Source organism: Microcebus murinus, chromosome 13 (assembly GCF_040939455.1).
Source record: "Microcebus murinus isolate Inina chromosome 13, M.murinus_Inina_mat1.0, whole genome shotgun sequence".
In the NCBI taxonomy this organism is placed as follows: Eukaryota; Metazoa; Chordata; class Mammalia; order Primates; family Cheirogaleidae; genus Microcebus; species Microcebus murinus.
The window spans coordinates 40,062,170-40,088,372 of record NC_134116.1 but is presented as its reverse complement, the minus strand read 5'-3'; the positions used below and the strand labels follow the sequence as shown (position 1 = coordinate 40,088,372).

The window sequence follows — 26,203 nt, the reverse complement described above, 5'->3', positions numbered from 1 at the left end:
CCATCATCATAATCAAGATAATCAACTTACCTATGAATTCCAAAAGTTTCTTTTCTTTTTATTTCATCATATTATGGGGTACAAATATTGTTAAGGTTACATATATTGCCCTTGTCACCCCTCCCCCCCCACTGTGTCGGAGCTTCAAGTGTGTCCATCCTCCAATACCCTGCTAATTTTTAAATTTTTTTTAAGAGATGGAGTCTCACTTTGTTGCCCAGGCTGGGCTCAAACTCCTGGCCTCAAGTGATCCTCCTACCTCAGCCTCCTGAAGTGCTGGGATTACAGGTGTGAGCCACCTCACCTGGCTTCTGTTAAATTTTTTATAGGAAATGTTTTAAATAGCAACTTCCTAGAGTACCACCACCACCCTCCCCCAGTTTAATTTTTAAATTCCCAGTAACTAAATTTGGGAATTACTTTTGTTTTTCTTTTTTTGGTTTTGTTTTTTTTCTTTTTTTTTTGAGACAGAGTCTCACTTTGTTGCCCAGGCTAGAGTGAGTGCCCTGGCGTCAGCCTAGCTCACAGCAACCTCAAACTCCTGGGCTCAAGCGATCCTCCTGCCTTAGCCTCCTGAGTAGCTGGGACTACAGGCATGTGCCACCATGCCCGGCTAATTTTTTCTATATACATTAGTTGGCCAATTAATTTCTTTGTATTTTTTTAAGTAGACATGGGGTCTTGCTCTTGCTCAGGCTGGTTTCGAACTCCTGACCTCAAGTAATGCTTTCTCTGCCTTCCAGAGTGCTAGGATTACAGGCGTGAGCCACCGCCAGTCTGGGAATTACTTTTGAATAACTTTGGGTGCTGGGAAGGAGAGCATACTCTTATAGAAAAGATAGTATGGGTGTCCCATTAGAAACTATTTCATACCGTATCTTCTATGCGAATATTTTAGAATTTAAGGAAACAAACAACACAAACAGTTCTTTAAATATGCATGTAAACTTTATCTAGCTTTAAGAGCCTGTATTTTGGCCGGTTTCGGTGGCTCACGCCTGTAATCTGAGCACTCTGGGAGGCAGAGGCAGGAGGATCGCTCAAGGTCAGGAGTTCAAGACCAGCCAGAGCAAGAGTGATACCCCTGTTTCTACTAAAAATAGAAAGAAATTAGTTGGACAACTAAAAATATATAGAAAAAATTAGCCGGCCATCTGGGAGGCTGAGGCAGAAGGATTGCTTGAGCCCAGTAGTTTGAGGTTGCTATGAGCTAAGTTGATGCCACGGCACTCTAGCCCGGGCAACAGAGCAAGACTCTGTCTCAAAAAAAAAAAAAAAAGAGTCTGTGTTTTGTCAAATGCTGTAAATAGCCTCAATTATTTAATATGAGAAAACAAATCAACAAAGTAAAATGAGATACTCAAAATATCTTTGAGTAAAAATAATTCTAGAAGAAGTCTTACTGATCACTTAGGAATAAATTAAAGCATATTTATATTTATTTTTAAATCATTCCCCAGATCATCATTTTCCAACATCAAACTCCCCTTTGTAATCTCTCTCCAGCTTCTTTATTCTGCAGTAGATTCTGAAAATCTAGCTGCTTGGCTAAGAAAGTTTACAGGGTATTGGCAAGTTGTGGCCATCCTTACTGGCTTCAAATGGAATTTCATTTGATCATCACCTACAGTCCCAATGTACCCTTAGATGTAAAAAGGCAATATTTATTTATGTTTCTGTTAAAAATATTTATTCTGATTGCGAATGAAATACATAGCAATTGCAGAAAATTTAGAAAATACTGAAAAGTATCAAGAAAAACTATCCATAATTTGACCATTCAAGGATAGCCGCCAAAATACTTTCAAGTTATATATATTTTTCATCATCTTTATGGGTATTTATAAAACCTTTCTTTGACTTTACATAACATGAATGTTTTCTCATGTCACTAAATATTCCTTAGTAATATGATTTTTGGTAGTAGAACAGTAGCCATTGTATGGATGTATTGTTTAACTAGTCTCCTATTGTTGGACACCTAGGTTATTTCCAATTTTATATATAATTATATATGTGTGTGTGTTTTCTAAAAGGAGTGTTATCTGTCATTTTCAAAAGTTATTTACATTTTAGCCTTCCTCATACTTATTGTCAAATTTTCCTTCCCAAAAGCTGTACAGGTTTACACAACCATCAACAGTGTATGGAAGTTAAGACACAAAGAACTGGCATTAACCCTATTTTTACCCATTTCATTTATATACTAACATCTAAAAGGACATTTCCCTGTGACCCATGCTCAGTTCCTTTGAGCGTTTGCTGTGTGTGCCCACAGCCTAGGACCATTGCTGCTTTTGTCATAACATGAGCAGCAATTGGCTCAAAACACTGCTCATTGTGATGCTGATGATGTGATCTCCCTAAATGTTCTAAAAGATTGTTTGGTGTAACTGCTCCAGTTCATGATTTTTCTCTTACCCTTTCCTATCATGTTTAGAGTCAGAATCCACATACTGTGCAGTTTAAACTACAGCATGCCTGGCCTATAACTTGGTTCAAGGCATCGATATTTATGTCATTTTTTATCTGCTTATTATACTAACGAGGTGGAAAAAGCAATCCCAGACCCCTAAAAAGGTAAAACTCTACTGTTTTTTGTATATTACTGGAGTTTTAAAATTAAGCTAGATAAATGACAGTACATTTAGAAATAAGTGCACAATGGGAGTTTTATGAAATATTTTATGAAGAACAAATTTAAAGCCAAACTTACATATAAAATTTAATTTCTTAAGAACTAAGGGTAGGAGATGGTACACAAATAGAATATTACGTTTTTTCTTATTAAGACATTTTAATTTATACAAAAAAGAAGTATATAGTCCTATTTAGGTTACATATTTTTTCATGAAAAAAGCAATGAACAGGGCATCTTTTCTCCTAGCTCTTAATCTTTGGAGTCAAAATCGTTTTGAATTCTGACTAATCTCAATTGAAACGTCTATTTATTGTGTTATTTCCTCAATGCCTTTTCCCTGCTGTGTGGCTTCAAGTAGTTGTCCTTCATGAAAAAATAAAAAGATTAAAGAATGTGAAATGTTTTACAGGATAATAATTATGTTTCATGTTTTCACTGATACAGCTTCTAACAGTGGGTAGACAAACAGTGAATATCAAAAAGTCACTTTTAATTAGTCTTACCCTAGAGAATAGTATAAAAAATTACTTGTGTTTATTCTTGTGCTTTTTCTGTGGCCCAATATCACTCAGTAATTTGTTTCAGAAATTTTACAGAAATGGAATCTTCTATAAATATTTTCCCAATCTAGGTGAATTCAATTTTGTTGGCTGTGAGACTCTAGATCCCTTAATTTCTAGCTCTTCCTGACGTTTTTGCCAAACAACTGAACATAGATATTTCTTCTGCCGTGTCTTCATGTGAACATTGCACTTGTGATAGCTTCATATTTCCCTCATCTCATCATTCGGAAGCTATTTATCTATTTTTTTCCACTGCCTTCTTCAACCCTCCCTCCCCCATCACTGAATGCCTGTTCAGCCCCCGCACATTCAGCCGTATTTATTCCCGTAAAGATAGTGACACTTAGGGTTTATTCTAAGACTAAATCTGTGTTGCCCAGTGACTAAGGACTTAAGCATGCACACTGCTTCTGTGCTTACCCTCCTACCTAACTTGACTACTCAACATTTTTATTTCTTTCCCTCAGAATGCCCTGTTTTGGCACAGTTCAGTTAACATACACCACTGCCAGGTCACTAATTGATTTCTGAAACCTGACATTTGTTTTTTGTTTTCTCGTATCTTCCCTCATGGTACAGCACTACTAAGCAGGAAGGAATGCAAAGAACTAGAAAGTTCAAAGTAATTGAGGGTCTGTCCATTCATCCTGCCTGGCTTCACGCCAACGTAGAACCTGGAACATTTGAAAAATATTTATCAAGTTTTAACCCTTTTTGCTAAGTTGATGAAACAGGTTTGCAGCTGTAGCATTTTGTGTTAAGAGCAACAGCAAGGAAGCTTGGTTGAACATGTTCTTTCTATGTTCAGAATCGCATGGCAAATGTCTCTGAAAAGGATTACTTTCCAATTTCCGTACTATTGTACAGTACTAAGCTAGTTATTTTCTGTGAGATTGCAGACCTGGGCATTTCAGAGAATCCATTACTTAAAAGTGGCAGCCCTATTTCATGAATCCTTATGTTGGAAATGAAATTTAAGTAAATGCTATTGTATTTGAGCAAAAAAGAATATATTCCGTTTTTTAATGGTAAATGCATTAGCTATGCCAACCCAACCATAGCTAGGTTCATGTTTATATTCATTGAGAAAAGTAGAAATAAGAAAAAAATGTAAAAAACTATAAAAATATTAAAAATTTATCAAATAGTTCTATGAGGTTTTTTTGTTTTGTTCTGTTTTATTTTTTTGCAATGGAAAAACATTTGTAAATGAAAACATGTTAAAAACTGGTGTGAAATTATAGAAGCATTTCCAGTAAAATAAATGGATTTTATTGCAGCAAAAACTTAGGTTGAAATAACAGGCCACTGATATTCTGGTAAAAAGAAAGACAAAAAGGAAGGTCTAGATATAGGTTTAAAAGCATATTAAAATACAGATAGATACTAAGCTGTATTAAATCTAAATTAGATTTAGCTAAAAGTTTAAAGAGTACAAAAGTTCTATTAAGAATTATCTGTATCACATTCAGGTTTGATGTTATCAGCATCAAGCAAGTAAAAATCTTTCAAAAGTTCAAATTTTTAAAAAGTTACATTAAATCCCAGTTCTGTAACCTGTTTCTAAACTAATTAATTACATGATTAGGTTTAATATTAGAGAAAAGCAGGATAGCTTTTTAAAGATGAAGGTAGACAGCATGGGATTGTTTGGTTTGAAAAAAATTTGCAAAAGCACTTACTAAATAATACTTTAGTAACATGAAAGTAGTCATCAACTATTCTCTGGAAGCAGCGATCACAGCTATAAAAATGAATCATGTATTAACAGGAAAGGAAGGAAAAGGAGAAAAATGTAGTTTACAGCCTAATTTTATCTTTTCTAATAATAAATACATCTAATACTTTATGTGCATATTAATTTTTTATCTACACATTGAAAATGAGATCCATACCTTTGATAGATATACTCTTTGAAGTGAATGTTGTTTCTGAGAACTCTTTTTTTAAAAGCTGTTTTACTGTGAAGTGATGAGTAGGCTGTTGTATATGTAAAACTGTCTAATGGTATAGTGTGCTGTCAACATATACACATATGTAGTAATATTGCAGGCATTTTTATTGCAGTTTATTGTTCCAGCTTCCCAATAAGCCAGATAAAATCATGTACAAGAACATTAAGGATTAAGGGAAGTGGTTTTCTTAGGTGCGTGCTGGCAAAAATTCACCCTCCCATTATAATAACATAGTAAATGGACAGTAATATATTTGGCTATTACTTTCCTACAAATTTGGATTCTCAGTTTCCAGAGCTGCTGCGTGTCTAATGTTTGTGGCTTCTTTGGTTGTCTTTTCGTAGGAAAAGGTGTCACGGTGTTAGGTAAATGTGCTCTGTTTCTGTTTTGTAAATATTAAAGTCCATTTTTTTAAACATACAGTGCTAGCAAAAATAAGTCAAAGATGTAATGTCTATTTAAATACACATTTGAGCTAGTCGTGCTTAAATTAGATCCCATGCTTCGGCTAGAATCAACATGGTTTACATCTTAAAACCTTCAAAATGTATATGGCCCATCCCCCTACTCTCCACACCCGGATAGGAGAAGGTAGAAATGTATGCAAAAACTTCTACCTAGTTAAATACTCACGGGGGGAAATAAGCCAGGCCTTTATGCAAGGACCTTAAGGCTTTATTTTCAGGACATTCCGAATTTGATTTGCTGAATAGATACATGCACTGCTAAAGATACATAGAGATCAAGAGCTGTTTTAAATTTGTTTATCACACCGCCCCTAGTTTTGCGCTAAAGAAAAGTACAGGTTGTATATTTAAAAGTACACACTCATTAAAGTCTCTCAGAACCTCAGCGCCCCCACCTAGCTGCCTTCTGGGTTTCAGCCTCCGAGTTTCAGGTCCTTGCACAACACCTAAGACGTGCAATACTCTTTTTCTCCTTAACCCTGGCAGCAGCAGTCCGCAGAGATCTCCCTCCGCGTCTCCACCCTAATTCCCCCTCTTCCTAGATTCCACCCGCTCCTCTCCTTCCTCCGCCCCCGGCTCCGCCAGCCCAATCTGTCAGAGAAGTTGTGTACAAACTGCGCGGCCGCCCTGCGCGCGAAGCTCGTGGCCCGAGAGGGGTGCGGTCGGCCCGGCGGAGGCGGGGCCCCGGGGGAGCTTCTCCCTGCTCATAGGCTGGCCGCTCCGGCCCCGCCGGCCTCGGGGCCTCGGGATTGGCGGCGGCGCTGCCAGTCAGGCCGGTGGGTCCCGCCCACCCGGAGTTGGGTGAAATAGAGGCGGGCGTCAAGTGTCAGTAGTCGCGGGGCAGGTACGTGCGCTCGCAGCTCGCTCTCTCGCGGAGGTCGCCAGTGGCGGGAGCGGGCTCCGGCGAGTGTGAGAGCGCGGCGGGGCGGGGTGGGAGAAAGTGGCCGCCCGGAGGACGTCGGCTTTTACGCGTGGCGGAGCGGAAGAGTTTTGCTTTCCGTGCGCGCCTTCGAGAACTGTGCCTGCTGCCGGCTGAGGGGTCAGCCCGGAGCCTGCCCTCGTCCGCCCGCGGCCCCGCGCAGAGCCCGCCGGCCGAGCCAGCAGCGTGGGCGAGGTGGGCAGTGCGCTCGACCCGCGCCCGGAGCCGCGCCCCCGAGAGCCCATGGCGACGCGGGTGCTGACCATGAGCGCCCGCCTGGGACCGGTGCCCCAGCCGCCGGCGCCGCAGGACGAGCCCGTGTTCGCGCAGCTCAAGCCGGTGCTGGGCGCCGCGAACCCGGCCCGCGACGCGGCGCTCTTCCCCGGCGAGGAGTTGAAGCACCCGCACCACCACCCGCAGACGCAGCCCGCGCCGCCGCAGCCCCCGCAGCCGGCCCCGCCGCCCGCGGTCGGCCCGCGGCTGCCCGCCGAGGATCTGGTCCAGGTAGGAAGAGCCGCTCCCCTCCCTCCGCCTCCCTCGCGGGCTCGGGCGTGTCCCGCCGCTGCGACGCGCGGGCGACAGGGGCCGCTCCAGGCCGGGCGTGCGTCGGGGCGCACCGGGAGCCGGTGCCCGGTGGGCGGCCGCGTCCTGACCCCCGCAGCCTGGGCGCCGCATTCCGCGGGGAGAGCGCACGGGGGACGCGGGCGGGAGGGGAAGGGTCCCAGGTGGCTCCGGCCAGGCGGGGCGCGCGGGGAGGTCCGGGAGGGAACTGGGCATTCACGCGCACCTTAGTTGTTTCCTTTACCCTGGGGGGATGAAACCTTGTACCTCACGCTCAATTTTACTAAATTGCGCCTTTGTCCTTACCCCTCCCTCCCGGCGCCGTGCCGTGGCTTCGGAGGTTCCTGCTCCCCAGTCGTCTCGGGTTAAGTCGAAACGCGCATTGGGGTTCCAGGAAGAGGACCCCCAGGCTTTCATGCCTCCTGGCTCAACCTGCTTAGGGGAGCGACCGTGGGGGCAGCGCTTGGGAAACAAGAGTTAGAAAAGCTAAGGTTGTATTGGAGCGGGTTTTTTTTGTTTGTTTTTTTTTTTCCTTAAAAAGAAAGAAAAAAAAAAAAAAACAACCCAAAACCCGAGGGTGTTGTTTTCTTCGTGTTCGCGTAAATTTCCTCCCGGAGCCGCGCTGAAAGCTGGCAGTTGGCTTTTCCACTTGCCCAGCAGCCGAATTAGAGCAACCGCCTGTTTCTTTCGCCCACGCAGGGAGTCATATAGCCCAGAAAAAAACTTCCCGGGACTTTTAGCCTGTCCCAAGGAAAAAAAAAAAAAAAATTGGAAACATACCCACATGCAAACAGCTGGAAGAGCTAAAATCAGAAACCACTAACCGCCACGGGAGCGCAGTGCACGAAAGGGTTTAGTTCGGTTTATTTCAAGACGCTTCGCTTAATAGCGCTTTGGAATATCGTGTGTTTGTTACCTAGCGCCTGCCGCGCGGGGTCTCGCCTGGGTCGGCGTGCAGTGGCGTTTGTCAGAGACGTGACTCACAGGGCTAGGGCGCTAATTTTTTATTTTTAAATCGTGTCTGTCCGGGAAACCCCGTCCTCATCCACACCGAGTGATCCGAGGTCCGAGATGATAACGCTTTTGAAATTAAATAGTAGCAACAAATGACTGTCTTGTTCACCGATGAAGGCGCCACCGTTAGCAGTTTCTATGAGCCAGTCTATTTCATCGGGTTTCTTTTTTTCTTTTGAAATGTTCTTTGGAGGGTTTAAAACGTGTAGCTTAAGTTACTAGGAGAGAAGATAGCTGTAAAAAAAAAAAAAAATCGAGTCGACTCGATACAAGCTGGATTTAAAAAAAAAAATCACCTTTTTTTGAAAACTATTTGGTTATTTCAGTTTGCCAGTTTTCTGCTTAGGAGAGGCACCAAGAAGATAAGGGATGACTGGGCTTTTTACAGAGTAAGGGGGAATGTAGCATGGCCCACTGAGGAGGACACGAGAAATGTTTTGCTGATGACTGTGCTAGCGATACAGCAGCTCTCTCCACCCACGGGCTCCTTAGCACCACTCTACCAAGGGAGTGATTTTCCCCTAGGTAATTAAAGATCTGTCTTAGATAGGGATATGAATAGGAACATTTCATTATCATATTAACCAATTACAGAATCTGCTGATTAAAATCAACATTTAGCTCAAATGTTGAATGTGAAATTGTTTTGTTTCAGTGGATACTGTGTTTTGCTCAAAACATTGTATTTAAGTCTCCATTGAACTATAAACAAGAAAAGACCCTGAAATAGGCAAAGAATATTTTATATTAGACATTTCGGAAGTATCTAGCCAAGCCACAGCAACAACAACAAAACACTTTGTGACATTTTTTTAAGGATTGTGTATTTTTTTTAAAGCGCATTTTTTAATATTTATGACGTGAACCAAATTGAGGTAGTTTGGCAGTATTTCAAAACCTACTTTAATTGTAAAGTTAACTGTGTAATGGGGCAGGGAGTCCTGCTTGTGTGTGTATGGGGGGGGTGGTAACTTTATTATTGCATCAGAAAGGATTATGTTTTCTAGTTGCTTCCTTTTTCCTTGAGTTGCCTCTTTCACGTTTTGTCTAGGGGTGATTGAGGGAGGCAGTTTTACCAAAAACATGTTATACAGAGTTTCATAAGGTTTTGGTCAACCAATTGCACAATTGACAAAACTAAACCTGCTATGTTTGTAAGCAACACTTAGGAGTTTGCCCTAGTACTTGACACAGGGTTGTTGGGGGAATGTTTAGTGAGCACTGATTGTTTTGTCCTTCGGAGAGGATGAATCAGGTGGATTATGTATGTTTTGTGTCTCTTCTTTTTTAGACAAGATGTGAAATGGAGAAGTATCTGACACCTCAGCTTCCTCCAGTTTCTATAATTCCAGAGCATAAAAAGTATAGACGAGACAGTGCCTCAGTCGTAGACCAGTTCTTCACTGACAGTGAAGGGTTACCTTACAGTATCAACATGAACGTCTTCCTCCCTGACATCACTCACCTGAGAACTGGCCTCTACAAATCCCAGAGACCATGCGTAACACACATCAAGACAGAACCTGTTACCATTTTCAGCCACCAGAGTGAAACGACTGCCCCTCCTCCGGCCCCGACCCAGGCCCTCCCTGAGTTCACCAGTATATTCAGCTCACACCAGGCCGCAGCTCCAGAGGTGAACAATATTTTCATCAAACAAGAACTTCCTACACCAGATCTTCATCTTTCTGTCCCTCCCCAGCAGGGCCACCTGTACCAGCTCCTGAATACACCGGATCTAGACATGCCCAGTTCTACAAACCAGACAGCAGTAATGGACACTCTTAATGTTTCTATGTCAGCTGCCATGGCAGGCCTTAACGCACACACCTCTGCTGTTCCGCAGACTGCAATGAAACAATTCCAGGCCATGCCCCCCTGCACATACACAATGCCGAGTCAGTTTCTTCCACAACAGGCCACTTACTTTCCCCCGTCACCACCAAGCTCAGAGCCTGGAAGTCCCGATAGACAAGCAGAGATCCTTCAGAATTTAACCCCACCTCCTTCCTATGCTGCTACAATTGCTTCTAAACTGGCAATTCACAATCCAAATTTACCTGCCACCCTGCCAGTTAATTCGCAAAACATCCAGCCTGTCAGATACAATAGAAGGAGCAACCCCGATTTGGAGAAGCGACGCATCCACTACTGCGATTACCCTGGTACGTGGTCTTGCCTGGTTGAAACATCATGTAGTGTTTGTGTATGTGTGCTTGCCTGTCTGAATCTCAGGCTTTAGATTTACATAAGAAAGTTGTACTTGACAGTAAAAACAAAATTACCTACTTTGTTTTTTCCATATTCCGTCTGTGTGCTTTACCCTAGTATGTAAACCAGTTAGTTATGTATTAAAAACATGGCGAGAATATTCTGGGAAAAGTTGCCTTGGCTGTTTTTCTCTTTAATATTATATAAGATTTGAATTTCTAATGTATGTGTGTATCATTCAGAGTTATGCCAGAGCTGCTTTAAGATAGCAGTCTAATAAAATTGCAGTTTTTAATTCTAAATTAAGCTCCCTGGAAAGAGATTAAGTAGGGTAGAGGAAAATAAGCTTTGGCAATGAAGTGAGGGCTGTAGGCAGCTAGCCTGGCAGTAGGTATGAGACGGTGTACAGGATAAATTTAAGGTTAGTTCTGATACCCTATGAGCATATGCTCATTCTTGAATGAGACACATGGCCCAAAATATAAATTGATGATGGTATATGGAATATATCTACAAGTTGCTGGTGAAAGCAGTTTATGATTAATACAGGGCAAAATTTATTGACTGTGGTACATGATATGGCATGACAGGCTAAATGAAAAAACAAGAAATATGGGAGTACAGAAAATTACAGTCATCTTGGATAATGGCTCTGCATTGTCAGCTCTAGAGCCATTAAAAATTTTTCAAAAAATATATACTATAGTAGGTAGCTCTTAAATCACTAAAGTAAAGCACCTACTGGAATATAAACACAAATACTCCATTTGTAGCTTGGCTTGATTATCTATCTGTGTACTTGCCTATTGAAGTGATACATAAATCACTTTATTCCTTTAATAAGGTAATGGGGGAGGGCCCTTTAAAACTTTTAAACTGAAGCTTCAAATAATCTCATCTAGCATGAGAGATTTCTTTTTTAAAGCCAGATTTTAAACACTGAATCATCAAATGTAAAGATTTCAAAAGGATCTCTAAAATGACAAGCTGTTCTTCCTTTCCTCCTTTATTTTAGGCTGCACAAAAGTTTATACAAAGTCTTCTCATTTAAAAGCTCACCTGAGGACTCATACTGGTATGTAATTTTCTTGTTAATTCTGTGAGTTGTGTAAATAGTGTAAGTGGTATTCATCCTTTTAAAAGCCAGCACGTGTTTGATCTCTTCTTTCTTCTGTCAACTTTTATTTTTTTAATGGCCTACCTTTTCAGCACTGGCTTGGCTCAAAATTCAGTTCCCTGAGAAAGTCTGGTTCTAGGAAGGCTGAGGATGTTCCCTCTCTAAGGTCTTGCCCTGTCACCTCACACAGAATTAATTACCCCAAAATGTAAACAATGGTGTTTACTAATGGATTTTAAAAACTTTTAATGGCACTGCTATTCTTGTCCTGAAGGAAAAGAATAACTTATTTTCTCCCTCCATAGCAAATCATTTTGCCTCAAGAAAGCCCTACTAAACACTGAAGATGGTCTCATTTAGCGTGTGCAGCATAATTGCTTAATAATACGTTATCTTTAGTTTCACCTTTTGCTTAAATTATCTGTGGTTGAGTATGTTTCTGTGCTTAATGAAAGGTAGGGGCTGAAATTGCAGAGTATTAAAATGGGGTGGTCAAAAATGGGATGACAGTTGAAAAGTGATTCTTCTACACCCTGCCTTAGCCCACAGCTGATACGTTGGACTTCATCTTTATTCTAGCTTATATCTCATTCTTGTTTAAATGTGCTTTTAAAGTCAGCCCCTTTAATATTTGTAAGTATTTGTTGTGTTAAACCTGTAGCAATCACTTTTAAAGGCTCTTTAATTGTAAAATTTTATATCAGAACCTGTTTTGAGAGGAACCTAAGTGGCATACTTTAAAGGCCCCCAAATATTTTTAAATGTATAGATGGTTATTTTTCGTGATTTTCTTAAGAACAGCCGTAAAGGAAAGAACTTATATAAAGCGACTGTGTTTCTCCATAAAGACAGCCTTACCTAAAGTTCAAAGAATAAGTTTGCTAATAAAAGCAATGACCTAGCAAAATGTATTATTCCATCATTGCTATGGAAACCAAAGTATTCAACAGTTCCTTTGAATGGGTTGTTGGATTAGTGTGAGGACTTGAATCTCCCCAGGCTAGATGTTACTATGGAAATTGAGTTTTGATAAATGAAGTAGTTATCTCTAAATGCTGCATTAAAAAGTAAAAGCCTTTGAACAAAGGTCAGTGCAGAGATAGAGCCCTGAGAGGAATATGGTTGCAGACATTTTGTATGCATGTTAGAAAGTATTGCTTGATATATCAGTGATAAACACTGCTTATTAAAATTGGAATAATATTGGCAACAATGTGGTAGATTCCAGGGCTTTTTGAGAAACTGGCTTTAAAGAAAAGACATCTCATGTATTTATCTCTGAAATGAATGGGTTGTTTTGGCGTGAGGTTTTTAGATAGAAACAAATTAATTATATAAGAGGAAAGATCCTCCATAAGCAGCCCAAGGTAGAAGAAACTTCTATAGTTAAACACCCACGGAAGAATTAAGCATGTAATAAAAACTTGGAGTCTGAAGTTTTCAAAATACAAATGACAAGCGCCAAGAAAATATTCCATATAGAACTACTAAAATAACCTTTTACAGAATATAAGTGGGAATCATTGAGAAACCTTTGTACTGTTGTTTTCCTCTCTTTTGGAAGTCCTTGAAATGAGTGATAGGAAGGAGGGAACACATTTTCATGGGGTTAAAGTCTCCTAATAAAAGAGCACACAATTGCATATAACGATGTAATCAAGTGCTTATTGCAGGGGTGTAGTCAAACCATATCTAAATAGCCTTTCAACCCCTGTCAGCGTTTAGTGCCGTGAATGCTTCTACCTGTGATTTAGGAACTTGACCTGCTGGCAGAGAAATTTAATAGTGGGTTGTCTTAACAATGCTTGTACTAATAAAAACAAACTAAAAAGAGGACGAGGTCTAGGGTGGGTCCTAAGCATCATCTTTTTTTTTTTTTTTTTAATCTGATCATAGACATCATGGCCTTCAACATCTAATAAGTAAGACCACGTAATCCAGTTTAATAAAGTTTTGTTTGATAGTCTTTCAAATGCCTTGGGGAGGGTTTGTAGCAGACTTGTTCATCTGGCTAAACCCGTTCTTGGGTAATCATAGAGCATTGAGGTTGTTTTCTCCTCATTTCTAGTTTCTAGACAATGCCTTTTAAAATTACCTGTGCTCTCTCATTGCATCCTCCCCACCTTGCCTGTTGTTTTTAAATGAATGTATCTGAAGCCAGCAAAGGCTTGTGGGGTTTTTTGTTTTTGTTTTTGTTTTTTCCTCCTCCTTTTAAGCCCAGGTAGATGAAACAGTTTCTCTAAATAACTTTTCTCATTTAATACTATTTTTTGTTTCCTTTCTGTTCCCCTCCCTCCCACTTGGACAATTTATTAGGGGACTTTAAAAACTACATGGCATTGTTGATCTGGTAGTTGATGACATAAAATAAATTGCGCTTTAAATGATTGCCATTTTGCAGGCAGAATGTGAAGCACCCCAGCATTTCTTTGGAAAATTGTAATTGCTTTAAAATGTCAAGTTACCTTATGTTTTAAAAATAATTTAAGCAACTAAAACAACCTACATCTGAGTTTAATTACTCATTCTGGATTTTTAGATTGTAAATGCTTCTTTAACATGAGTTGCAAATTGAACCTAAGCATAGTCTTTCCAAAATAGGACTTTAAAAAAAAAAAAAAACTAGAATGAAAGAATAGATAATATATTAGTTTCTTAAATTAGAACTGTCATAGCACTCAAGTGTTCCAAGCTCATATACTTAGATCTTTTTATTAGAAAATCATATATAAATAATACAAAGTCCTGTCTTCTTTGTATAATTAGACAAAATACCTGAAACATAATTTGCTTCTATTCCAGGGCATAATTATATTTTATTTGTGTCTGTACATACATAAGGTAGCATACTTAGGCCTATAGAGGCACCCCTAATATAGGTGTGTGGGTGTTTGCGTGTGTTAGTAATACGTGCGAGTGTGCATATTTATCATGCCTCTGATTAGAAATAATTATTAGGGCTGCTTCTAGGCAACAATATCAATGAGTGGTATATTTCCAAATCAAAATATTTAGACTTTTAACTGCATTTAAGCGAACATTCTGCTGAAATTTGAATGCCTCGTGATGTATGTAGGGAACTATACCCATTGCCATGATTCTAAAGTTTCCCCCAAGCAAGACTTTTTTTAGAAAAAAGAGTCACATTTCATTTTGTGCTTATAAATCAGTATGACTAATGAAGTATCAGCTGCAACCAGCATTATAGTTTTTATCCTCATACGCTTTACTTTTCTTTAATTTTGCTAGTTTCCAAGTTAGCACAGCTTTGGGGCCAGAAGAAGTTAAAATCAATAGGAAAAAAATAATGAGTCTCTTCAAAGAATAATTTGCAAGAAATTTTAAAACTCCTTACCAAAGAAAAAGTTCTGAAAAAGTAAACAGTGAACTCAGTGTAGGTGTTTGAAGCCGTACATTTAACCTTAGAGAATATGCTAAAGCCAGTGGGAAATCAGGGCACGGTAACATTTTTAGATCATTTTTCAGTCTCAGCTATCTGAAACAGGGCAGAAGATTAGCAGTTGTACAGAGAAAGTCTTTGAGCAACACACACACTTGGCTCAAGCGTGCCTGAGACCGAGACTCCATGCATTGGCTATTCTGTGTGCACTAAATGATCCCCAAACGGCTTAGCACAGGTTGACAAAGGAAAGGACAATTTGAAACACATCCGCAAAAGAAAACGGAAACATTATACAACTAACACAGGAACACAAACTGGGGCTCTGAGTAAAGCACCACATTCCAGATTCCTATTTAAGAAAGAATTTTACCTTAAGTGTTGAGAGATTTTTTAGCCCAAGCATAGTTGTAAGGGGGGTAAATTTCCACGTTCTGCCTTACTTGCTTATGCACACACTTTATTTCCTCATCGCATTTATAATTAAGATGTTATATATACTTTACAATATGTAATTCCTATTTGAGATTTGCTGCTAAGATACTGATTTTAGTTTCAGTTTGGGTACTAAAAAATCCTTAGGTATAAATTTCCTGTCTAGTTCTTGGCTCCAAAATCATCATCCATTAAATAATACTAGGTGTAGGTTTTGATTTAAAAATATTGATAATGTTGACCGTAAAGATATTCTCATTGCAGGCACTTCTTCACCAAAAGAAACATTCAGAATATTCTGGACATGGTACCCCTTTTTTTTGTGAAACTGTAGAAAAGGAGTGAAAGGCTTTGAAAAAAAACTGAATAGGAAGGATTTCACTTGGGACCTTAATGGAAATGGATGGAGATCATACAATTTGAATCTAGAGATAGGTCAATATTGGTTAAATGTATAACCCGATTTATTGGTAACAGGGAACATGGTAACATAGGGAAACATGTTTTGCAGAAGGAGATTATTTGAGTCTACACTTGAAAACTATGCAGGAAAAAGTATCATATTTAGTCTTTAGCGTTAAGTGTACTAGTTACACATTCCTTAAATTATTTTCAATATTTTATTTTCATTTGCAGCTTTGAAATTTATTTTCTGTATTGACAATTTCAGGCTTTGTTTAAAAAAAAAATGGCTTAAAAGACTTACTGGTTTCAGACCCCAGGAAAAGTATTTATGAGCATGAAAGCTTAGAAACAATTTCTTTTTAATGACTCACTGGGAAGATTAAACTTTGCTTCTAGGACTTGTTCTTTCATCTGAAAAACATTTACATAGGAAATTGATTAAACATTGCTTTGGGATGATAAAGCTTATCAAAGGTTAAGAAGCATAATTTGATTCAGCAAATATTTTTGACTGATTTTGTGGAGAAACTAAGGACGCATAATCTCTTCTGGCCCTTTTTTGTTCTTAAACTAGTGGGAGATGGTGGTTAAGTCAATTAAATAAAATTGCTGAAGTTCAGATAGAAACAATTAGCCGTGAAGGTAGAGAGCAATGTTTTTAAAAAGTAAAGATTTAATCACCCGAGAATTTGGCTTTGGGAGATATTTTTAGTTCTATAGAATGCAGTACCTGTTTATTTGTTGACCTGCATCTTTTCTGGTGAAAGATCAGAAAGAAAGTAATGCCCTATTTTTTTAGTATGAAAACATCTCCGGAGCAGCATTCCTATTTGGTCAGCCTGTATCATTTATATTCAAGGATCTCTAACAACTGTGATTAAGATGAGCTACAGTTTAGAAGTACACAGTTAGGTAACTTTCACTTAAAAACATCGACACAAAAGAATACATTTCTTTTTGTCTACTTTATAAAAAGGCAAACCTTTATGAATCGGGAGGAAGCCTACTACTCAGGATAACAATGTTAAGTACAAATGAAAGGAAAGGACATCTAGTGCTCATTCAGTGCTAGAAAAAATGAAAATGTAGCATTTTTGTTTTGCCTTAAAAAAAAGGAAAGGCAAAATATTTCATTGACACTTTTTTTAATAAAAAAATGATACATTCTCTGACACTTTAGTTTGTTTTTTGTTTTTTGTTTTTTTTTAAGTCAGTTTGGGCTTTTATTACAAGACAGTGAATCTGAGTGTCTTCTTGTCTGGAGACTCAAGACTTGCCACTTCATTTCATTAACGCTATTAACGATAGGAGATATTCTTCATTATGTTTGCCGAGAACCCTGAGGAGATGTAGCAATAGTTTAGGAGCCCAGAGATCGATTCTTCTAGGATATGGACTGAAAGTGTCACCCTTGACAGCACTTCCCATCCATCCCTTCTTTGGGTTCCACAGACCAGTCCTCTCTGTCCCCCTCGCCCCCAGGAAAAAGTCCCCTCTCTGCCTTTGGCCATTCCCTAGGGGCTCTAGGACTTCTTGGTTTTCTGGAAACCCAGTCTAATTCTGTAAAAGAATATTTGTTGACGTGGACTTCATCCTTGTACAACTCCAGGATGGACAGGAACTGATGCTGATTCTTTTCTCCTGAAAGGGCTCAAGATACAGTTCTCACCAAAATGCATATTATCAGATTATCCTCCTCCGTGGTCCCAGGCAGGGCAGAGCCAGGCAAAGCCCTGCTGCAGATGAGGGCCATAGAAAAATAGAGACAAGCTGACAGCTTCACACAAACCCCTTATACCTTCCCTCTTTTTCATTAACGAGCACAACTGAGTTGTTTCAAAGATGCTTCAGGAAAAGTGTGGCGTCACAGCAGGAATAGGAAAAAACAGTATCTGGGCCTATCTGGGCCAGGCTGTGGCTCACGCCTGTAATCCTAGCACCCTGGGAGGCCGAGGCAGGAAGATCACTAAAGGTCGGGAGTTCGAAACCAGCCTGAGCAAGAGCGAGACTTGGTCTCTACTATAAAAAGAAAGAAATTAATTGGCCAACTAAAAAATAGAGAGAGAGAAAAAATTAGCTGGGCATGGTGGCGCATGCCTGTAGTCCCAGCTACTCGGGAGGCTGAGGCAGAAGGCTGGCTCGAGCCCAGGAGTTTGAGGTTGCTATGAGCTAGGCTGATGCCATGGCACTCTAGCCAGAGTAACAGAGTGAGACTGTTTCAAAAAAGAGAAAGAAACAAATTGATGAACATGAGAGAAGGAAATTTCTTAATGTATCCTTTCAATATGTCAGTTTCCTCAAAGTGGGCACATTACTGATGGGACTGTATCTAGTAAATGTTTTACAAATTCTAATAATTCTAATCTTTGAAATTGACCATTCTTCGGTTCCAAGTATAGGAGATCTGCTACAATGATTACAATGTGGCTTTTCTTTTTCGAGTGGTAAATAGGGACAGAGTCTCTGTCTACCCAGGCTGGAGTCTAGTGGTTCTTTCATAGCTCACTGTAACCTCAAATTCCTGGGTTCAAGTGAGCCTCCTAACTAGCTGGGACTACAGGTGTGCACTACCATGCCCGGCAGAGTTTTAAAATTTTTTTGTAGAGAACAAGGTCTCACTGTGTTGCCCAGGCTGATCTCAAACTCTTGACCTTAAACTCTTGGCCTCAAGCACTCCTCCCGTAACGCTGGGATTATAGGCATGAGCCACTGTGCCTGGCCAACAATGAACTTCAATAAAAAAAGATTATTCAAATGGAAAATTCCTGGCATGGATATATGTAAAAATATGAATTAATGAGCTAAAATCATCTCATATTATCTGATTTCTTGGATATCTAAAGAATATTTTCCTATGAGTCTCTTTAATCAGTATTTACTTTTCTCCTTTTGATTTGTAGAAGCAAATCTAATATTGAGCCTATTTCAGAGACTAAATTCCATAAATCTCTAATGATGAAAAAATCTAATTATTCAATTGCATGAAAATATTTTCCTCTTGAAATAAGGGCTCGTTTTGAGCTTCAAGGACTCTTAAGTTCTAAGAATCTAGGTACTAACTATTGAAATAATTTATTCTACTTTAAAGGTTTGCGTTGTTTAGGTTTTCAGAAAAGGATATAGATTTTAAGTTCTTCATCATTTCTCAATCTTTTGGCTAAGATCAAGTATAGATTTGAAGTTCTTTGAGGCCAAAAACCAAGTCTCATTTGTATTTTGCAACGCATTTAGTACAGGTTACACCCTCTTCAAAAACCCAGGCTTGAATTATGATGGTTTTTGATTTTATTTTTATCAGACATTGATTGGATTGTCTTAGTCACCAGGAAGGAAACAGATGTGCAAATTTGCGGTAATAAGCTTAAAAGTTACCTAAAATAACTAGTCTAAGAGAAATATTTCCATTTGTGATTTTTTTTTCTTTTTTTAGAAGAATGTATGTAGAACATTTTAGGGAAAGATCTTGGTATGAGTCTGTTGAATATGTTCAGCAGAGCAGAGAAAGTTCCCATTCCATTGTGGTAGGTTCAGAAGTCATTTTTTATCTGTTCATCAGAGGAGAAAAAATAATTTTTTAGTTTGTCGCTAAAGATTTTTTAAATACTTTACAAACATGTTCCACCAACCCACTGAAATTCACTTAGTTTGGGGGAAAGGAACCATCATGGGTAAGACCTGGGGATTGCCAATACTAGCATGGAACTGTTTTCAGGACCCCTCGGGTCCCACAGAGGGCTGGCTCTGCCAGGGGATGCTCTCTGCTTCAGATGGTCTGGAGTTAGAGGCCTCCTGTGAGTCCACGAAGCAATTTCTTAACTGACCTTCACAAGTGGCTTTAGGATCTGTAAATAAATTTGAACGATATGTATGTATTCCTTAAATCATTTGGAGTGTATTAGTGTTTGCTAATGGAAGATTTAAGTGGGACATTAAGGAAAAGTGGCAGGCCAGGGCTCTTAATGTGGAGCTCATCATTTTGCTTCTAACTTATCGGGTTATTGTGAGGATTAAGTAAGATAATGAGAAGTACCAGTCTCGAGTATGCACTCAGTGGATGTTTGTGCCTGCTTTCTCTTGCTTTTACCGGTACATGTTTCTGCTTAACATTTTTGTAAAATAATGTTAATGGCTTTATCAGTATGGGTAGCATGTATGTTTAACTTGAACCTTTTTTCTCCCCCAAAGATTACTGATTCCTAACAAAATATTCCTGTAAATTGAAAATAGAATGAGAAAATGCATACTTGACTTGAGATAAAGTTGAAGCTTGTTTTCCATGCTGTGCAAACTTGTCAGTTTTTTTCTTTTTGCCTTTGGAAAGTTTCACATTAACAGCATGAGAACTTAAAAATACAGTTGATGTTGAAAGAGCTTAACTAAATATTTTAAATTGGTGGTATTGGACAGAGATTCTGTAAAAATCCAATTAAACTTTTGAAAGCTCTATCCTGTTGAAATATAACTTAAAGGAAGTCAGTTTGGTTTCCCAGAAGTACTGTGCATAGTGTTTCTGGCTGAGGAAGAAAGGCCCGAGTCTGCTGTTTGGCCAGAAATTGGGTACCAGCTTCCTCTACGATGTTTTACTTGAACAGTGTTGACACTTGAACAAATCCCATAGAAACTGCCCCAACAGGGGAATAGCCGTCCTTACTTTTATAGTAATACTTGGCCTCAATAGCTAACGTTCCAGACACTGGTGTAGTATTCTTGGCTGAATAATCTATAGATGTGCATAAATTGAAAGCAAAACCCCAAATGTTTTAGGAACTTTAATGGCTACCGTATTTCAACCAATCAGTAAAGTAAACTTTTAAAAATATTGGTGCAGTTTATTGCATCTTAGCCAATAAAAATAGTGAACAAAAAGAGTCTAGTGTCCCTTGTTAAGTAAACTCTGAAAATTCAGTTCTCCTGCTATTTAATTATTAAATTCAAAAGACTAGAATGATTTCTTTTAAAATTGGGGTACTTTAGGAACTTTTTTCCTTGCCTCAGACATCAGAAATAACGTTCTCTTTCCATTAAACGACAGTATTTAACCAAAATGTTTGTTTCTGTGATTTATTTTTCACAAGGAACAAAAACAAACACTTCAGTGCAAAAATTTTTTTTGTTGTTATTTGAGTTACATCTACAAACTCTGGCTACATTTACTACTGGTATTAAAATATTTCTATGTATCAAACAGATTTATGTGATTATAAGCGAGAGAAGTGATTTATTTTTTATGTTACTTAAGGTTTGATGTATTAGGTTAAATTTCTAGTTAAATTTATTATGAGGGAAAAATACTTCTAGAATTGAAATGTGCATTTTTAAAATGGATTGATAGGAACCAAGAAAAGGATTAGAAAAAATGGTGTGTGTTTTGGGTCAGAGCTAGAATAGGGGAGGTCAGAGGAAATGTGGCTTAGAGGGGCATAGAAGAGGAGATGAAGGTGAAGTCTCATGGGAAATGATTTGGACCAATTTCATAAGGGTCTATTTTGATACTTTCTTCTTTGTCCCTATAGGATTTTTCTAAGAGTCAGAGTGGTTATCAGGACAGTAAAAATATATTAACCACAAGCTGTAGAAATCTCAGCTGATGAGGACATTGTCTTTTAAAATTTAGACTTAGTTGGGTAATCCTACAACTTCCTGAATATGATACTGCTAAATTAGGCAGAAAGGTGGTTGAGTTTCATCGATACTAAATAACAAGCATTCAAAGCAACACTTTTAGCTAAAACATTTTTTAAAGGAATTTAGGAGTTTAAAAAAAAGGTATCCATATATGAGCAGTAAGCCAACTGAATTTTAATATGTAAATTTATCTTATAAACTCATTTTTAGGCTGGGCGCGGTGGCTCATGCCTGTAATCCTAACACTCTGGGAGGCTGAGGCAGGAGGTCAGGAGTTTGAAACCAGCCTGAGCCAAGAGCAAGACCCCGTCTCTACCAAAAAAAATAGAAAGAAATTGGCTGGACAACTAAAAATGTATACGTATAAAAAATTAGCCGGGCATGGTGGCGCATGCCTGTAGTCCCAGCTACCTGGGAGGCTGAGGCAGAAGGATTGCTTGAGCCCAGGAGTTTGAGGTTGTTGTGAGCTAGGCTGATGCCACAGCACTCTAACCCGGGTGACAGAGTAAGACTCTGTCCCCCCCAAAAAGAAAGAAAAAAATATTTAGCAGTTTTAGTAGTTTTAAAAGTTAAATAGCTAACAAACTTTGGAGAGCATTAAGAATACTACACATTACTGGGTAGGAGGGGCTCAAATATCAATTCTCTATTCAAGTGAAGAGAACTGTGAAAGAATAGAATAGGCATATTGAATGATTTTTGGCTTTTTAAAACATGTATTACGCATGTACTGTACATGAGGCCAGGTATTTTTGTTTTGTCCACTGTTACATCCAAGCATGTAGGATAGTCTTGGCTTATAATAGGTACTTGGCAAATTGTTTATGGAGTGAATTTGGTAATCCTTTTGGGTACAACACTTGACAAAGAAAAATTAAATGTACACATCAGCAAATGTTACAGTTATTACCATTGTTTCATGGTCTGTTTACTAATATGAAGTTACCAGTACCAAACTATTTTTCTAACTTCGTTTTGCTTCAATCTGAAAAAAAAAGGGTGTGAATGAATGTGTATGTTAGTGTGAATCTCAAAGAGCCAATGCCCTGATAGTCCATTTTGGAGGCCATGTGTTCAAGTGAGCTGGTTTATGAGCTGTGAACTTCAGTCTGGCTAATTTAGAAAGTTCTAGGACCAGTTTCTGGTAAAGCAATTGTGGTACATGAAATTCATAGTATAGGTGATTTGAGCAGCTCTGGAATTTTTTCCTCTCTCAATCGTAGTTATTAGTGCTATAATAATTTAATTTGGGTTTGTTGACATAGAAACTATTTACACAATAATGATAAAGCTCCCCAAGCTCATCTAAGTCATTTCATGGATTTATACGTGTAGGAGTACGTACAAATATGGGCACTGATTCATTTTGCATTTGTCTAAAATTTGCCTGAAATGGCCATTGTTCAGTCCTTCAAAGGGTACACAGAATACTTTTTTCCTTATATAATTAGACGCTGTATGTGATGACAATTCACTGGTTGACTTTGAGGGGATTTTGTATGTATGTATGTATGTAGTTTGTAATTAATGAGTTTTCATGGCTGGGTGTGGTGGCTCACGCCTGTAATCCTAGCACTCTGGGAGGCTGAGGCGGGCGGATTGCTCGAGGTCAGGAGTTCGAAACCAACCTGAGCAAGAGCGAGACCCCGTCTCTACTATAAATAGAAATTAATTGGTCAACTAATATATATATACAAAAAAATTAGCCAGGCATGGTGGCGCATGCCTGTAGTCCCAGCTACTCGGGAGGCTGAGGCAGCAGGATTGCTTGAGCCCAGGAGTTTGAGGTTGCTGTGAGCCTGGCTGACGCCACGGCACTCACTCTAGCCTGGACAACAAAGTGAGACTCTGTCTCAAAAAAAAAAAAAAAAAATTAATGAGTTTTCCTTCCTTTGCATGGGAAGAAAAAATGATTTAAAAAAACTGTTACGTAGGGGATGTTATGTAGGATGTTCGTCTTGCGAGCAGACCGCCTCACCTCCTGTGTCCCCTGTCGCAGGTGAGAAGCCGTACAAGTGCACCTGGGAGGGCTGCGACTGGAGGTTCGCGCGGTCGGACGAGCTGACCCGCCACTACCGCAAGCACACGGGCGCCAAGCCGTTCCAGTGCGCCGTGTGCAACCGCAGCTTCTCGCGCTCCGACCACCTGGCCCTGCACATGAAGAGGCACCAGAACTGAGCGCCCCGCGCCCGCCCGCGTCCACCCTCCGCAGGCCACCGGGCATCCTTTTAAACGATACACTCAACTGTTCCTATAAAAAAAAAAAAAAAAAAAGAAAAAGAAAAAGAAAACAAACAAAAAAACTGGAAATGTATATTTTGTATATTTGAGAAAACAGGGAATACATTGTATTAATACCAAAGTGTTTGGTCATTTTAAGAATCTGGAATGCTTGCTGTAATGTACATGGCTTTACTCAAGCAGATCTCATCTCACGACAGGCAGTCACATCTCAATGTGGGGCAGGGGTGGGGGTGGAGGGGTGTGTGTGCAGTGTTTTTACCTAGGCACCATCATTTAATGTGACAGTGTTTAGCAAACAAATGGGTTGGCAGGCACCCGGGAGAAGGATGGATTGTATGTCAAGATTTTACTTGACCTGTCAGGTAGTTTTTTTTTCAATACTGGGTAATTCCTTAGAGGTACGAAGTGTACCTGGCAATTCACAAATAGCCATTGAACAAATGTGTTTTTCTTTTATTTCTTTTTTTTTTTTTTTAAATATATGAGTTGCCTATATTTGCTATTCAAAATTTTGTAAATATGCAAATCAGCTTTATAGGTTTATTACAAGTTTTTTAGGATTCTTTCGGGAAAAATCATACTTCTTTTGAAAATAACCATGAATGCATTTACAGCTGGAATTTGTGGTAAGATACCTCTCGACATTACCAAATTAAATTTCTCTGGGGGAAGGAATAATCACTCAAATGAACTTTAAAAAGCAAATTTCATGCACTGATTTAAAATAGGATTGTTTATTTTAAATATGAAACAAGACGTTTTATATGAATTGTAAACTGGAGAGCTTAAAAAAGATAGTTACGATATATAAAAGTTAAACCTCTACCAATAAGCTAAACACAGTATCATTTTTAAAAGGAAGGACTTATGATGTAGTTTTCACATACAGCAATGTTAAACTTATGATGCAGTTTTCATGTATGGAAACGTTGATTTACGATGCAGTTTCCCTATATCAAGATATTTGCTCGTGCAGTACTGTTGGTTAAATGACAATTTATGTGGATTTTGCATGTAATATACAGTGAGACACAGTAATTTTATCTAAATTACAGTGCGGTTTAGTTAATCTACTGTTAATACTGACTCAGTGTCTGCCTTTAAGTATAAATGATATGTTGAAAACTTAAGGAAGCAAGTGCTACATATATGCAATATAAAATAGTAATGTGATGCTGATGCTGTTAACCAAAGGGCAGAATAAATAAGCAAAATGCCAAAAGGGGTCTTAATTGAAATGAAAATTTAATTTTGTTTTTAAAATATTGTTTATCTTTATTTATTTTGTGGTAATATAGTAAGTTTTTTTAGAAAACAATTTTCATAACTTGATAAATTATAGTTTTGTTTGTTAGAAAAGTTGCTCTTAAAAACGTGTAAATAGACGACAAACGGTGTAAATAATTTTGTAAGAGGCTTCAAGATGTTTATACGTGGAAACATACCTACATAAAAAGCAGAAATCAGTTGCTGTTTTGCTTCTTTTTCCCTCTTATTTTTGTATTGTGGTCATTTCCTATGCAAATAATGGAGCAAACAGCTGTATAGTTGTAGAATTTTTTGAGAGAATGAGATGTTTATATATTAACGACAAATTTTTTTTTTGGAAAATAAAAAGTGCCTAAAAGATTTATGTTGTGCCTTTCTTTGCCTACAATAGCAAGGACAATTAGCACATTCCAGTCTCCAAACTAGTTTATTTAAAAGGGTCTGATCAGGGCAGTTAATGAAAAACCAATTCTCAGGCATTCTTAGAAAAGCCACATGGAACCAATATCTACATTTAAGACATGAGAGATACTTATTTTTAAAATATAATTAGTATTATAAAGGTAGGCATAATTTATGAATACTTACTCTGGCCACTACATACATACTGCATCAACACTTCAACATCTTCAGTTGAAAACATTGTAGAGTTAACTCGAATGTGCTAGTTCACAGATTTTATAATCTGAGGCAAACAAAATAAGAATTAGGTTTTAACATTTCCCCCCCTTTTTATAGTGAAAAGGTCGTTAAAAGTTGATTTTATCCAGTAGCAACAAGCACACCTAGATCTTCGTTTCTACTATCATTCTCCAATAAAAAGAACTGAGGCCCCTTAGAGAAATAACTGATTCTAGGACAGGGGTGAGGAATGTAGAAAAGATAGTCCTGGCACATCTTATAGTCCCAGAAAGTAAGGAAGCAATTTAAAAACAACCTACAGGGGGGAGGGCATTTATTGAAACCGTAAAATCTGTTCCCCCATAATATGCCGAAATAAAATAAATAAATAAAAACAACCTACAATGAAGGGAGTATATCAGAACAACAAAATAAAGTAGGATTAGATTGTATCCCTGTGTCCATTGTGATATAAGGAAATGATTGAATAAACAGAAGAGACAAATCTGTGCAAAATAATTCTAAGTAATTTTTATAGACACTCCACCCTCCAAGAGTAGAATGCAACTGTCCACTTCTTTATTGTGGATTGCACATAGTGACTTCCAAAGACTACTGTATGCAGAGGAGGGGAGGAAGGGTAACTACAGTGGAGAAACCTGTGGCCACCACCTCTGCCAGGTGATCAAGGTCCATATCCACAGTGATAAGTCTTGCTGATAGTATGTACCCTTGATAGGATGTGATGAAATGGAA

At 38.8% G+C, this 26,203-nt stretch overlaps 1 protein-coding gene across 2 annotated transcripts; it reads left to right on the top strand.

Moving 5' to 3' along the window:
* Positions 1-2,410: 2,410 nt before the first annotated feature.
* KLF5 (KLF transcription factor 5) lies at positions 2,411-25,186 on the top strand. Of its 2 annotated transcripts, none has more exons than XM_012774115.3 (4): positions 2,411-2,580; positions 9,412-10,285; positions 11,347-11,406; positions 23,313-25,186. In XM_012774115.3, the coding sequence occupies exons 2-4, from the start codon at positions 9,424-9,426 to the stop codon at positions 23,489-23,491; spliced, it is 1,101 nt and encodes a 366-aa protein (XP_012629569.1). In that variant the 5' UTR covers positions 2,411-2,580; positions 9,412-9,423; the 3' UTR covers positions 23,492-25,186. The 2 variants fall into 2 exon arrangements, with proteins under 2 accessions (XP_012629569.1, XP_012629568.1); XM_012774114.2 differs by lacking the exon at positions 2,411-2,580 and adding an exon at positions 6,431-7,049.
* Positions 25,187-26,203: the final 1,017 nt, after the last annotated feature.

Coding starts and splice junctions, on each gene's coding strand:
- KLF5 (XM_012774114.2), top strand. CDS start 6,789: ATGGCGACGCGGGTGCTGACCATGAGCGCCCGCCTGGGACCGGTGCCC. Junction 10,286..11,346: donor CCACTACTGCGATTACCCTG/GTACGTGGTCTT, acceptor CCTTTATTTTAG/GCTGCACAAAAGTTTATACA. Junction 11,407..23,312: donor TCACCTGAGGACTCATACTG/GTATGTAATTTT, acceptor CCCCTGTCGCAG/GTGAGAAGCCGTACAAGTGC.